The sequence below is a fragment of the Gopherus evgoodei genome, chromosome 20 (assembly GCF_007399415.2).
Source record: "Gopherus evgoodei ecotype Sinaloan lineage chromosome 20, rGopEvg1_v1.p, whole genome shotgun sequence".
In the NCBI taxonomy this organism is placed as follows: domain Eukaryota; kingdom Metazoa; phylum Chordata; order Testudines; family Testudinidae; genus Gopherus; species Gopherus evgoodei.
In genome coordinates this window covers 11,920,318-11,935,488 of record NC_044341.1, presented here as the reverse complement: position 1 = coordinate 11,935,488, position 15,171 = coordinate 11,920,318, and the positions used below count along the sequence as shown (strand labels likewise).

The following is a 15,171-nucleotide window of genomic DNA, read 5'->3' as shown; positions in this document are numbered from 1 at the left end:
TTTGCATTGCATCTCCCCCAGGGACACACTTTAGGGGGAGACGACACAGCACAGCAGCAGGATTCACTCTGAAGATCCACGCGTTTGCCAGCGTTTTGCATGGGGTGGGCAGCCAGTCCCCGTTAACCCCGCCCCCTGCACTAGCCCCTCCCCCCTGGCCACGCCCACGGCGCTAGGAAGTTGCTGGCTAGTTAGTTGCATGCGGAGGCTGGACAAGGGGCAGCCCGGTGACCTGCGCGCAGCCATGGCGGGCAAAACCCGGCTCCCCAGCCGGGAGCAAGCGCTGCCAGGCAGACCGCAGAGACTCACCGTGTCAGGTACTTTCCACCTGGGCTGCCTGGGGGGAGGGGTGTCAGTATTGGGGACCAGTCGCCTGTAGGGTGCAGGGGTGGGAAAGGACATTCTCCCCCCCCTCCTCCTGTCTTGCAAGGCTGGCTCCTTCAGGGGGTAATAAGGAGGTGCAAGCTGTGCCCTGGGGGCCAGGGGCGGGTGTGGGCTCAGGGAGGGAGGCTGGGAGCTGGAAGGGGAGTGTAAAGTCCAAGGCACGGCTGGTGGGAGTGGCCATGTGTTAAGGGACTTTCTTGTCTGAAGTTCACGCTCTGTGGCTGGGAAGTGGATCTTGGGGAGCAGGGGCTTCCTTCCTTGCCCCCCTCCCTCCAGACTGAGTCATTCAGCCCAATCCTGTATGGAAGGAGGTGGGGGGTGCTTGTGATGTTGTTTTAAAGATACACTACTCTTCCCCCCCGACAACCCTGCCCCCCTCCAACAACAACACACACACTCCCCCTCCCAGTGATTGCAGGGTTGTGGTGCTTGCCTGCACACATGTATACTTACAGGCAGCTCCAGGCTTCCCTTTGTCTTTGCGGAGCAGGCCCCGGGGGGGAGATGCCGGGGGAGGTCTTTGTGAGCGAATGGGTGCACTGAATTGCAAGGCCTCAGCTGATGGGCCAGGTAATGTTTGCTGAGGGTGGGCTGGGGGACACATCGCTGCGCTCCTGCTAAGAGGTGGAGTTTCAGAGCCCCCTCTGCTTCCAAAGATATGGGCCAGCCAGTGTCTTGGCACCATGTCTCATGGTCTTTGGTCTGGTTTAAAGGTGACTTGAAAATAACTAGGGCCCAGTTGTATTGGACTCCTGAACTCAGGCAGAGCCCACTGGCTTCACAGACCAGATCCCAGGCCTAGCCTTGCGCTGTGTCTCTGGTACTGCTTAGGGGCAGCCCTAAACAGCGAAAACCAAGGCAAACCTATGGGGGGCTCAGAGCCCGGCTCAGCTGACTCAGGCACCTACAACCAGGCTGAAAATAGTAGGGTGGGCGTCTGGGCTCAGACTAACCCTGGCCTCAGAAACCCAGTGACGGGAGAGGGTCTTGGAGCCCAGGTGCTACACTGCAGCGTTTAACTCTGATTCACTGCCATGTTTGGAGGTGGGTTTGGTTTTTTTGCTGTGTAGACGCACTCTAGGTGTGACGGCTCCTATTACCCCCCACCCCACCTCGATTTTTCATACTTGCTGTGTAGACGCACTCTAGGTGTCCCTCCCTTTTCTATGATGATGGTTTATTACTGGTGTTACCGTAATGCAGGGGTAGCTCAACCGTGGCTTGCGAGCCACATGCGGCTCTTTTACAGTTAAAGTGCAGCTCTCGGGACCACTCCCCGTTCTCCACTGGGGACCTCTGCCTTGCAGCAGGGTGGTGGAGTAGGGGCTTCTGCCCAGCAGGGAGTGGGGAGGCTCAGGGCACAGGACACGCCTGCCAGAATCCCAGCAGGTATCTCCTGAGGGGTTGAAGGCCCAACTCCCGGCAGGCATGCCCCGGCTCTGAGACTTCTGAAGGTTGTCGGTGGGTCAGTAAGTGTGGCTGCCCCACTGAAATGCCTAAGAGCACTGGGTCTGGATGAGGACGCCCTCTGCTAAGCTGTTAGCCAATACATATAGTTAAGTGTAGTATACACCATACATCCCTTGGCCCACGCCGCTTCCCGCAGCCCCCATTGGCCTGGAGTGGCGAACCTTGGTCAGTGGGAGCCACAATCGGCCAACCTGCGGACATGGCAGGTAAACAAACCGGCCTGGCCCTCCAGGGGCATTCCCTGAACAAGCGACAGACGGGCTTTGAGAATCTCTGATATACACCATGTTAATAGGAGATGCACATGGGTAGATGTTGGGAAGTTGTGCTGACTGAATGTCGTGTGCTCGTCCCACAATTCTGTTCACCCACATTAGGTATCCCACAACACTCGGCAAAGCTGAAGTCAGCTTTGGCATTAGAAAATAGGGAAGGTGTCAAAAGACAAGATGCGTGAATGGTGTGTCCTTGCCCAGACTGGGAAGTACCTCTGCGCCCAGCTGCTTTGGAATGTGACAAATGAGAGAAGAAATTGGTAGGAACGGGTGGGTTGGATCTTAGTTGAAGTATGAAGTGCTTTTAGCTTGTAAGCAACCCTATTATAAAGAAAAGTAATGTTGAGGGTGGCTCTTTGAAGTGAACATGCAGCAAATTGCTTCCCGAAAGGCGAGGGGCACGTCTCCTTTTTTTAATCAGACTGTTTTGTCTTTAGGCAGTAAATTGGCTAAGCTTGTTTATTTGGTCTCATGAACATTTTTATTACTGAACTGCGAGTGCAGTCAATCAATCGGCTACATCAGTAGCGTTGTATAAACAGAAGAAAAAGACAGTCCCTGCCCCCAAGGAGCCTGCAATCCAGCACATAACCCCTATGGGGAGTCTCTGCTGCAGGAGTGTTGTATGTTAATCGTGAATGTTCCTGTTGTGACCTAACTCTGGATCAGCTGTGCGCCAGCTCAGAGAGTCCATCCATGCACCCCCCATCCCCCCTTCTCTTGATGATGTACAAAGGCCTCCAAAAGAGATTTTGTTCTACTTTTTTGTGGGTGATTTTTTTTAACACTAAAAATTCAGGTCTTATCTACTCCTGGGAGACTCTGTGGATGACTGGAGATCTTGTACGTCATGCAGGAGAGGTGATGTGAGTCTTTTCTTTAGATTCTTGTGAAAATATTTTGTTTAACTCAAACGCCTTAGAAAAAGGGTTAGAAATTCGTCATCTCTATTTTCTCAGAGAGAACTCACCAATTCTAGCTGTACCCCATCAAATGAGTCCTCCAGAGGAGACCAGATTTGCCATTCCTGATATTTCTAGGGTAGAAAGCAAGCAGGGAAGAAAAGAAAACAAAACAAACAAAAAAAAAACCCTAGTTGTTTTTTAAAAGAACAATCTGGACTGCTTCCACCATAAAGAAGCAAAACCAGGGGCACAGGGCCATGTAACTTTCTTTGCGGGGCCCCTTTAAGAAATGCCCCATAGGGCTGGACTTTGTGAACTGTTGGCCCATAAAATTGCCACGCAGAGAATTAGCGGGGAAAGGGTTCCCAGTTACCTTCCAGGGGTGGATTAGCCACTGGGCCACCAGGGCCTGTGTCCAGGGGCCCCGGCCAATTGGGGGGCCCAAAATGGGTGGCCCTGATGGGGAGCGAGGTCAGTGTGTGGGGGCTTTCCCCACTCTGCCCACCTGGTGCTCCTGCCAAGGACTGGGGTGCACCAGACGGGGTGGGGGCGGGGACTGCAGGTGGAAGGAGTGGCCAGGGGCCCCCGCTTGTTCTGGCCCAGGGCCTCCCAACCCCTAATTCTCCTCTGACCCTTTCATTCACCCCCGGTTTCTCATGATCCAGCCGCTAGCCATTTTTCTCCTGAAGCATGCTGGGGACTCAAACCGATCCTGGGGCTGAAAGGATCACTCAGTGAAGCTCTGATTTAGTGGCTGGGGTAGGGAGAGACGTAAAGATTCAAAACGTGCCTGGCTTACGTAGAATGAGGCGGTCACATTTGTGTGTGGACTCGCTAGAAGCATCTCACTGATGCGCCCCCCCCCGAAAAGCCTTGGGGCAGCCCTGTGATCCTGGCAGACCCGAACCGGTAGGATCAATTTGGCATATGCCAGAGGTCCCAGCTGAGGTGGGCCCAGTTGCCCTAGGTTCTATATATACAGATTGAGAGAGCGTCTCTGCCCCCAAAGAGACAACAGACAAAGGGTGGGAGGAAGGATGGGGGAATTGACCCAGCGCGATTCAGTGACTTGCCTACTGTCACACACGCTGAGACTGACGGAGCTGGGAATTAAACCCAGATCTCCTGAGTGCCAGTCTAGTGCCCACCTTCCATATACATGGCCGGGGAGACTCATGAGTGCTCATTGTTGCTGGGCTGGCTCGGTGTCCTGGCTCCCAAAATGTACTCCTGTCGTCATGTGGCTTGGCTGTGGCATTCTTCACTTCCTGTCCTAAACGGCTGCTGCCGCCACGGTGATGGGGCGGGAGAGGATGCCTGGGGCTGTTTCGATACCAGAGCTGTAGGGGAAAGGCCCTGTGTGAGCTCCTCTGCCCTAGGCCTTTTGACAACAACGGGAGAGCGATGAGTCTTGTTCAGATCGTGTGCCTGGCGGGCTGAACGCTGCAGTGACCTGTCTCCTTTTCCTGCCCTTTCTCGGCTTGCTCGGAGGCTAGGCAGGAAAGCTGAATCACTCGGCTCTGGCTTCTTCCCAGAGCAAAAAGTTCCCTTTTCTAGCGCTAGGATTGGCTTGGAAAGCTGATGCTTCTGGGCACTCGGGTGCCCCCCAGAACAACCCTCCTCTCTAGGGCAGGGCCATAGCTAGGAGTCTACCCCTTGCACCCGTTCCATTGCCTACAGCCTTCCCCGCATCAGACCTGCCAGGACCTGATTGGAGACGAAAAGCACCCCCCCCCCCCCGCCGGCTACCATCCCCAGGAAATTACAGGTCAGCCTTTGCTATTGTCATTAGCAAAGGCTGATCTGTGTGAGGTGGGACAGAGTCTGACTGGCTGGTGCCAATGTTCATTCCAGTGCCGTGGGCCCCTGCCCAGAGCCGGAGCTAAGAGAGCAGCACTGAATCTGCTTGTTTCTGTGGCACCGTCCCATTAGGAAAGTGGGTTCTGCGTGGTGAGTGGTTGGCTGCTGGGACCTGGCTGAGACCCACTGAAACTCATTTCATGCATCAGCCCCATTGGCTGGGAATGAGCTGGGGATTCGGAGCAGGGTGTGGTGTGGCCGAGCCCAGCTGGACGGGAGGGCAAAGGTGGCCGTGCGCCCAGATGCTGCCTGTGCGGGGGGCTGGTGGGACTCTGATGAAAGTGAGAATGTCCCTGGGCCTCCTTTGACTTCCAGCAGCTTCCCTGGGGACGGCTCTGCAGCCTGCACTGCTATGGCCATGCCCTGTCCCCCACCCCTCCCCGAAGTGCAGGCCTGCTTATGGCAGCCTTACGTTCCTCCCGTGCCAGGGACTTCTCTGCCTTGGAGCCTGTCTGCAGCTGGCGTGGTGTCTGGGGCCAACCCCACAATCCATCTGACCCGCTTCCTATCCCGTTAGCAGCCCCGCCGAGCCATCCGCTGCCCCCCTCCCTCGCTGGGATTCCCACCCATGAGCTTATCCATGGGGGAGGCCTGTGGGAGGAGAGCACTGGCTGTGTGGGGCTGGGAGCAGAGCCAGTCAGCCCCATGTGGAGGCAAGGCTGGGGCCGAGGGCAGAGCAGGGCAGGGGGAGCAAGGCTGGGGCCAGAGGTCATTCTTTGGCCCTATGTGCAACCCCCTCCTAGTAGAATGAGGGGAGGGGGCTTTCACACATGTCTGTACCCTCCCAAAGGCTCTGGGAGTCTGGAGGCCCAGTGACCAGCTCTGCAGTGGATTGTCAAGGGAGCGTGCCTGGGGGGAAGGAACCAGCAGGAAGCCCCCAGCAGCTGAACCCTGGGGTGCATGTCCTGCTGAAGTCCCCCTGCGCCGCGGGGCCTGTCCGATGTGCCTCGTGCTGTTAGCTCACCCTGAGCATCCATGTGAGAGGGGATGCCTCCTGTGTCCCTGCCCCCACCTTTGCGCTCGGTCGCCCCCGTTTGTATTCTGGGCTTGTGCCGGGGGCTGCGGAATGAGGCCCCACCACCAACAGGGCTCCCGTCACGCTGATGGGGGGAGAGGAGGGTGGGCTGTGCTCACCATGGCAACAGACGGTGTTGCTAGGATACAGCAGAGGAATGAAAGGATGAGAGGGATGCCCAGAAGCCTTCCTCCCTGCCCCCTCCGCCTTCTCCTCCCCAGCGCTCCCCACGTGTCTGTGGAACAAGACTATTCAGGAGACGCTGCCCCCCGCCAGGCCGAGGGATGGTGGGAGCACAGGGGAGGGAGGTGTACGAGAGAGCCACCAGGGGACGCCACCCTCCAGTGCCCGTGGAGCCCTATTGTTGTGGCTTTCTGGGGGAACGGGTCCCTGTGCTGCTGTGGCATCTGGCTCCGTGCGATGCATGAAATGGGTGCCACGTGTGGGGGACAATAGAGCGCTGGAGCTTGGCCGTGCCCCTGGGCAGGGTGGGGAGTTGCAGGTTTATGATTCCCAGAGACCATTCCGAAAGCCTCAGGGTGCAGTTCTAAAACGGTGCCCCCTCCCCAATGTGTCCGGGCGCTGGGGAAACTCTGTCCCCGTGGCAGCGAGGCGGCTTTGATTTCTTCACTTGCAATGTTGGCAGCGTGCCCTGGGACCGTGTCTCCGGCCCCAGTGTGAGAGTGCTTGGCCTCCTACCCCACTAGGCTCTTCAGATTATTACTCTCCGTTTATGTTGTAGTTGTGCCTAGAAAGGCCAGTCGTGCACCCAGGCCTCGATGGGCTGGGCACTGCACGCTGGTTATTAGGTGTTTCACCCACGTGCTAGCAGTTCCAGGCCTGGACCAGGAACCTGTTGTACTAGCCGCACAAACGCGGAGCCCATAGGCAGTCCCCATGCCACAGAGCTTACAATATACATGTGAGACAAGACGGCAAGTGGGGACAGGCCGGGAGGGAGCACAAGGAAAGAAACCCTGGTGTCAGGGCCTCGCACGACTAGGGCATAAAGGGACATTGGCCCGTGCTGGCAGCATCGACTCTGACACATGCAGAGCCAATCATGGCGAAGTGTCAGGATGCAGCGTGCTTGCTAACGCGTCCCGTTGACAACCCCCCCTCCAATCCTGATCAAAACAGACCTGAGGGTGTGTCGCTCAGTGGTTAGAGGAGGGATCTGGGAGTCAGGACTCCTGGCTTCTATGCCCAACACTGCCACGGTTTTGCTGGGAGGGGGTGTCTATGTTGCCTTGTCACTTTCTGTGCCTGCGGAGTTTGCCCATCTGCAAATGCGGATTGTGAACACCCCCCACCCCATCTCCTCCCAGGAGGTAGGCAAGGCTTAAGCTGGCTTGTGTAAAATGTGATCTTGGGTCGCTGGTGAGCTTATTAATAATACATACATTATAATTAGAGGGGCAGTGTGGCCTGGTGAAAGGAGCACTGGATTGGGTCTCAGGCAGACCTGGGTTCTGGTCCCAGCTCTACCACTGGCCTGCTGGGTGACCTTGGGCAGGTCACGTCCCCGCATCAGTTTTCCCACCAGTAAAATGTGGATAATGACTTAACTATGCTGAAGATCCCCGGATAGGAGCTCCACCCTGGCATGTGTCAAACCCCTTCCCACCCAGCTGTGTATAGATGCAAAAGGCCCCACCTGGGCACGCCCGGGCTGGGCAGGGTCAGGCAGGTATGTCATGAAGCTAAGCAGCAGGTCTGAGGTGGAAGTGAACAAGCCAGGTCCTCTTCCTGTGTGGTCTGTAGTGGGGTATTAAGAGGGTTTCCTTCTCCTAGCTGGCAGCAGGGGCTAATACGGGGCAGACAGATGTGTGGGTGCAGTAGTACCGGTGAAGGTAGCCTGAGCTTTGCCTTCAGTCTCTGGCAGTGGCTGGGAGAAAGTTGTGGCATCTGCAGCCCTGCTCCCTGGAGTGGGAGGAATTCTACCCAGCCAGAGCCACTGGTTCTGGGGTGGGGTCCTTACCCAGGCCCCTCCCCTTTCCCTAGCAAATGAGGAGAGGGCAGCAGGGTAGGGGCTGGGCTAGCGCCAGCCTGGCTTACTCTTATTGGGAGTCGCCACCAGTTTCTCCAATCCCTGTGTAAACTGGTCCCCACAGCGAGTCCTCCACCATCACCCTCTTCCCCCGATGCTCTTTCTACTCTGCTCCTTGTTTGTTAAATCAGAAGAAATGGGGGCGGGCTGATCTCCCTGTGCCTGGGATCAGAGTAGGTCACCCCACGGGAAGTCAGATTAACTCTAGCATGTATGGCCAGCACCTAACGCAATGGAGCCATGTGGTGTTTTTTGCTGGGGTTACTGTAATAGGAGAATAGGGACCGATGGGATTTGGGAAGGGCTCAACTAAGGTAGGGGAGTGAATGATCTGCACCTCCCGGCACAGGGTGCCAGCTAAGCTCTGGGGTCTCCTAGTTGATGCTTCAGGCTGGGAACTGGTGATGTGAGTGGGGAATGGGGGTGAGGAAGGGATGGCTGCTCAGCAGGGAGCCTTGGGCCAGGTGGTTTAGGGAGGTGGGGAAGGAGAGTTGGGCCGACCCTCTGGTCAGATAAGTTGTGGCTGCTGCCGGGGGCTGGGAGTGAATGGAGGGTGAAGGAGGCAGGATAAGGCAAACCCAGGAATCGTCTCCACCCTGCTGCTCTCTCCTATGAGTGATGAGCCCCGAGTCCTGTTTGATGTGTGATGGTCCTTGTGGTCTGCTGTCCCAGTGGCTAATCACGGCTGAGTGGGGGGCTGGCAGACCCATTCAGTGCCTCGCAGGCTGCCCCAGAGCAGCTGGCTTCTCCCTCAATCGCGCTCGAGTGAATGGGGCTGGTAGTGTGGAGGGAGGGGCTGGGCGCTGGCCTTCCGTCCCTGGAGAAGGACCGTGTGCTGTGGCTGGCAGTTGGAGGCTGTGAGCTTCAAAGGAAAGTTTGAAAGCTAGAAGCCTCTGGTAATTGGCTGAGCCTTAATCAGTGGGTGGGGCATTCACTCAGGTCAGGGCTTTATAAAGCCGCGCACAAGCGACCAGGGGCTGCTGACGGAGTTTTGCAAGGAAGTTTGGGAAGGGAGCGGGGGTCCCTTGTCGGTCCTATCTGTTCCCCTGTAGTCCCCTTAAAACCTATAATCCAAACCACATTTCAAAACCTCTTTCTTTAAACCACCCTTCCATTAACTAGGAGACAGTGCAGGCAGAAGCCCAGCAGCAGAGTGGGGGCTATCTAGTTTATTGCACTGAGTGTAGCATGTATGATTACCTGCCCTGTGGGCGGGTGGCGTGTTGGTGCAAGGAGCTCCTGGCCCTCAGAGACCACGTACGGGCTTTGGAGGGCAGGGTGGTGGAACTGGAGGAGCTAAGAGAGGCAGAGAGGTATGTTGATGAGGCTTTCCAGAATACTCTAGAAGTGTCCTAGCTCTGCTCAGACAGTCCATGCGCTGTTGAGGAGGAAGAAAGGCCCAAGGAAGCAGAGCAGTCAACGGGAGCAAAAGGAAAAACCTTCCCATAGTTGGGACCCTCCTTCCGGATGGTGCTGGGGTTGCCTCTCGTACTGAGGTTACCTCCCCGGGGGAGGGAACTCCAGTTTCTAGGAAAAGGCAGGTCTTAGTAATGGGAGATTCGATCATTAGAAACATAGATAGCTGGGTTTGATGACCGGGAGAACCGTATGGTGACTCGCCTGCCTGGTGCGAAGGTTGCAGATCTCTCGAGGCGTCTAGACGCCTCATGTGCAGTGCTGGGGAGTAGCCGGTGGTTGTGGTACATGTAGGTACCAATGACATAGGGAAAGGTAGGAGGGATGTCCTGGAAGCCAAATTTAGGCTGCTAGGGGAGAGAATGAAATCCAGGACCTCTATGGTGGCATTCTCAGAAATGCTCCCAGTTCCACGCTCAGGGCCAGGTAGGCAGGCAGAGCTTCAGAGTCTCAATGCGTGGATGAGACGATGGTGTAGAGAGGAGGGGTTTACGTTCATTAGGAAATGGGAAAACTTTTGGGATGGGGGGAGCCTGTACAGGAGAGATGGGCTCCACCTAAACCAAAGTGGAACCAGACTGCTGGCACTAAACCTTAAAAAGGTTGTAGAACAGTTTTTAAACTAGGAGATGAGGGGAAGCCGACTGCTGCAAAGGAGCATGTGGATCGGACACGGACTTCTCTTAGGGGAGAGTCTGATGATAGAGAATCTCCAGGTTATAGTCAGGAGCAGAGGACGGAAGAGGATAATGTAAGGGCCAGATCAGATGATAAACAGTCACATAAAAAAGAATCTGGCACATCAGAAAAGGGCAGACAAATAAACAGGGACAAGTTTTTAAAGTGCTTGGATATAAATGTTAGAAGTCTAAATAACAAGATGGGTGAACTAGAGTGCCTTGTGATAAAGGAGGATATTGATATAACAGGCATCACAGAAACCTAGTGGACTGAGAGCAATCAATGGGACACTATCATTCCGGGGTACAAAATATATCAGAAGAACAGAACAGGTCATGCAGGGGGAGGAGTGGCACTACATGTGAAAGAAAATGTAGATTCAAATGAAGTAAAAATCTTAAGCGAATCCACATGTTCCATAGAATCTCTATGGATAGAAATGCCATGCTCTAATAAAAATATAACATTAGGGATCTATTATCGACCACCTGACCAGGACAGTAATAGTGATGATGAAATGCTAAGGGAGATTAGAGGGGCTATCAAAATTAAGAACCCAGTAATAGTGGGGGATTTCAGTTATCCCCATATTGACTGGGAACATTTCACTTCAGGATGAAATGCAGAGATAAAATTTCTTGATACTTTAAATGACTGCTTCATGGAGCAGCTGGTACGGGAACCCGCTAGGGGAGAGGCAACTCTAGATTTAATGCTGAGTAGAGCCCAGGAGCTGATCCAAGAGGTAACTATAGCATGACCGCTTGCAAATAGTGACCATAATATAACAACATTTAACATCCCTGTGGTGGGAAGAACATCTCAACAGCCCAACACTGTGCCATTTAGTTTCAAAAGGGAGAACTATACAAAAATGAGGGGGTTAGTTAAACAAAAGTTGAAAGGTACAGTGACTAAAGTGAAATCCCTGCAAGCTGCATGGGCGCTTTTTAAAGACACCATAATAGAGGCCTAACTTCAATGTATCCCTCAAATTAAGAAACACAGTAAAAGAACTAAACAAGAGCCACCGTGGCTTAACAACCATGTAAAAGAAGCAGTGAGAGATAAAGAGACTTCCTTTAAAAAGTAGAAGTCAAATCCTAGTGAGGCAAATAGAAAGGAGCATAAACACTGCCAAATTAAGTGCAAGAGTGTAATAAGAAAAGCCAAAGAGGAGTTTGAAGAAGGGCTAGCCAAAAACTCCAAAGGTAATAAAATGTTTAAGTACATCAGAAGCAGGAATCCTGCTAAACAACCAGTGGGGCCCCTTGACAATCCAAATACAAAAGGAGCACTTAAAGATGATAGTCATTGCAGAGAAACTAAATGGATTCTTTGCTTCAGTCTTCACAGCTGAGGATGTTAGGGAGATTCCCAAACCTGAGCTGGCTTTTGTAGGTGACAAATCTGAGGAACTGTCACAGATTGAAGTGTCACTAGAGGAGGTTTTGGAATTAATTGATAAACTCAACATTAACAAGTCACCAGGACCAGATGGCATTCACCCAAGAGTTCTGAAAGAACTCAAATGTGAAGTTGCGAAATTAACTAAGGTTTGTAACCTGTCCTTTAAATCAGCTTAGGTACCCAATGACTGGAAGTTAGCTAATGTAACGCCAATATTTAAAAAGGGCTCTAGAGGTGATCCCGGCAATTACAGACTGGCAAGTCTAACGTCAATATCAGGCAAATTAGTCGAAACAATAGTTAAGAATAAAATTGTCAGACACATAGAAAAACATAAACTGTTGAGCAATAGTCAACATGGTTTCTGTAAAGGGAAATCATGTCTTACTAATCTATTAGAGTTCTTTGAAGGGGTCAACAAACATGTGGACAAGGGGGATCCAGTGGACATAGTGTGCTTAGATTTCCAGAAAGCCTTTGACAAGGTCCGTCACCAAAGGCTCTTACGTAAATTAAGCTGTCATGGGATAAAAGAGAAGGTCCTTTCATGGATTGAGAACTGGTTAAAAGACAGGGAACAAAGGGTAGGAATTAATGGTAAATTCTCAGAATGGAGAGGGGTAACGAGTGGTGTTCCCCAAGGGTCAGTCCTAGAACCAATCCTTTTCAATTTATTCATAAATGATCTGGAGAAAGGGGTAAACAGTGAAGTGGCAAAGTTTGCAGATGATACTAACCTACTCAAGATAGTTAAGACCAAAGCAGATTGTGAAGAACTTCAAAAAGATCTCACAAAACTAAGTGATTTGGCAACAAAATGGCAAATGAAGTTTAATGTGGATAATTGTAAAGTAATGCACATTGGAAAAAATAACCCCAACTATACATACAATATGATGGGGGCTAATTTAGCTACAATGAGTCAGGAAAAAGATCTTGGAGTCATCATGGATAGTTCTCTGAAGATGTCCATGCAGTGTGCAGAGGCGGTCAAAAAAGCAAACATGATGTTAAGAATCATTAAAAAGGGGATAGATAATAAGACTGAGAATATATTATTGCCCTTATAGAAATCCATGGTACGCCCACATCTCGAATACTGTGTACAGATGTGGTCTCCTCACCTCAAAAAAGATATTCTAGCGCTAGAAAAGGTTCAGAAAAGGGCAACTAAAATGATTAGGGGTTTGGAGAGGGTCCCATATGGGGGAAGATTAAAGAGGCTAGGTCTCTTCAGCGTGGAAAAGAGAAGACTAAGGGGGGATATGATAGAGGTATATAAAATCATGAGTGATGTTGAGAAAGTGGATAAGGAAAAGTTATTTACTTATTCCCATAATACAAGAACTAGGGGTCACCAAACGAAATTAATAGGCAGCAGGTTTAAAACAAATAAAAGGAAGTTGTTCTTCACACAGTGCACAGTCAACTTGTGGAACTCCTTACCTGAGGAGGTTGTGAAGGCTAGGACTATAACAGTGTTTAAAAGGGAACTGGATAAATTCATGGTGGCTAAGTCCATAAATGGCTATTAGCCAGGATGGGTAAGGAATGGTGTCCCTAGCCTCTGTTCATCAGAGGATGGAGATGGATGGCAGGAGAGAGATCACTTAATCATTGCCTGTTAGGTTCACTCCCTCTGGGGCACCTGGCATTGGCCACTGTCGATAGACAGATACTGGGCTAGATGGACCTTTGGTCTGACCCGGTACAGCCGTTCTTATGTTCTTATGAGACCTCTAGTCCCCTCCTCTTGGGATCATGAAGGAACTCACGCCGGAACAGAGCCCCCTTGCCTCGCGGGTGTTCGCCCATGTCGGAGAACCACTGGGAAAAGGCAGCTCCCCTTCCTGCTGCCTGACGTGCTGGGGAATCTCCTCAGCCAGGCACAAGGTAGATGAGGGTGGGCATGACCGCGCCTGGCTATGGAGCCTCCAGCGCTGCAGGCGCCCTTCATGCTGATGCCCTAACCCCGCCATTGCTGGCCGGCAGGGAGCAGTGAAGGGGTTAATGCTTCTGGCTGTCTCTCTCCAAGGCTGTATCTGCTGTGGTCTGTATCTGCCTCTCGTCTTGTTTGGTCTCTGGACTGGTTGCTGGGGAATGTCCCAATAATGCTCTATGCCCTGATTACTGTATCCCTGGCAATGGGGAGGTGCTTCCCCTCTTCCCCCAACTCAGGCTGTTTGTCACAGTCGCTCGGTCAGGTAATCCAGTGCATTTCCAGGAACATAGGAATAGCCAGGCTGGATCAGAGCCAAGGTCTGCCTAGCCCAGGGTCCTGTCTCTGATGGTGGCCGGCACCAGATGCCTCAGAAACAGGTATAAGCACTCCACGCAGGCAGGTATGGGGTAATCTGCCCCCTACGTTAGGTCTCATCCTAATCCCTAGTGATTGTAGAGCATCTTGAGCCCTGAGGTTTAATATCCCTTCCCCAAATTGTGTCTTCACGAAAAATATCCAGAGCGATCGTTATTAGTAATCCATGTAAATGTCTGTTTCTGTCCCTTTTTCATCAGTTGGTTTTCCTAGTCTTCACTCCCGCCCTCTGCCAACCCCACCGTGCACACGGCTGCAGCATTACCAGCCCCAAGCATTGAAGAATAGTGCGGCTGACCCCCCCCCACCCCGAATCACGAGCTAGGCTTTTAAAATCATAGATATTAAAAACCAAATAGATGGTGAAGGTCTCTTTATTTGCATTCCGGCACCTGGAGCGTGTGTGTGGGGTGTGTGTGTATCATAGTTTTAATCTTTTCTCCGCACCTATGAGGGCTAGAAACCTGCTTTTTTGGAGAGCGCAGAGAGTCTTGCATCATCTCAGGACTGCAGGATCTGGGGGTTTAAGAAGAAACACCAAATGTGTTGCAAGACTTGTGATAAAACCCTAAGAGTTGCCAACACTGGGACCAAAAGCCAGCGAGAGATGGAAAGATAAAAGGTCCTGGATAGTGTGGCCGACGGGTGAGAATCCAGGAAGGCTGGGAATGGAAGGACGCTGCCACGTTCTGCAAGGCCAGAGTATTAGCCCGAAAAGTGCAGTCCCTCAATGAACGCGAAGGCTTCCATAGTTTTTAACTTTTGGAGGAAATTTGCTTCTGGAACTGCCTTGTGCTGGGCGAGTGAAACTAACTAGCCACGGGGGTGAAACTGACCAGGCTAGCTCTAAGCTCCCTGAAATACAAGCAGGCATCAGCATTGGAAAAGCAGGTCCTATTTGTTTGGGGTTTTTGCTGCAATCCTTTTTCTGTTTAATAAGGGACGATGCTGATAATAAGGCCAGCAGGATAGTAAACAGCAGTACAGATGCTTTCGCAAACAGTGTCCCGCCGAAAGTGAATCACAAGCAAGTTGGACTGGGTGCTATTTTCCTCTTTCAAAAAGTTTGTACCTTCCCCTCAAGGGGTGTGTGTGTGTGTGTGGTTCCCACACATGGAGGGGGCGTTCAGAGGTGCATGGCTTGATGCTCAGAGATGAATTGCGGGGAAAGTGAAGGGTTCAGTGTCTGGGACCTATGGCTTCCATCTCAGCAGGCGCCTTCATGGGAGACCGGGGAATCTGTCAGCACCAGTTCCAAATCGGGGGGTGCAGCAGGATGAGGCTGCTGGGAAATGAGCTCTGGGGTCGCATGGTGAGCAGGGGCTCCTGCCTTGGTCTCCTTTCACCCAGGAAGGGCTGGCAGCAGCTTAGCTTCTCCTCTCTTTAAA

General features: G+C 52.4%; 1 protein-coding gene across 1 annotated transcript in view; it reads left to right on the top strand.

Moving 5' to 3' along the window:
- Positions 1-214: 214 nt before the first annotated feature.
- LOC115637754 (peptide methionine sulfoxide reductase MsrA-like) overlaps positions 215-15,171 on the top strand; it is a 46,989-nt gene continuing 32,032 nt past the window's right edge. Inside the window, exon 1 of the mRNA XM_030539332.1 lies at positions 215-317. Within this exon, the coding sequence (XP_030395192.1) occupies positions 245-317 (73 nt within the window). The 5' untranslated portion in view covers positions 215-244. The remainder of the gene's footprint in view (positions 318-15,171) is intronic.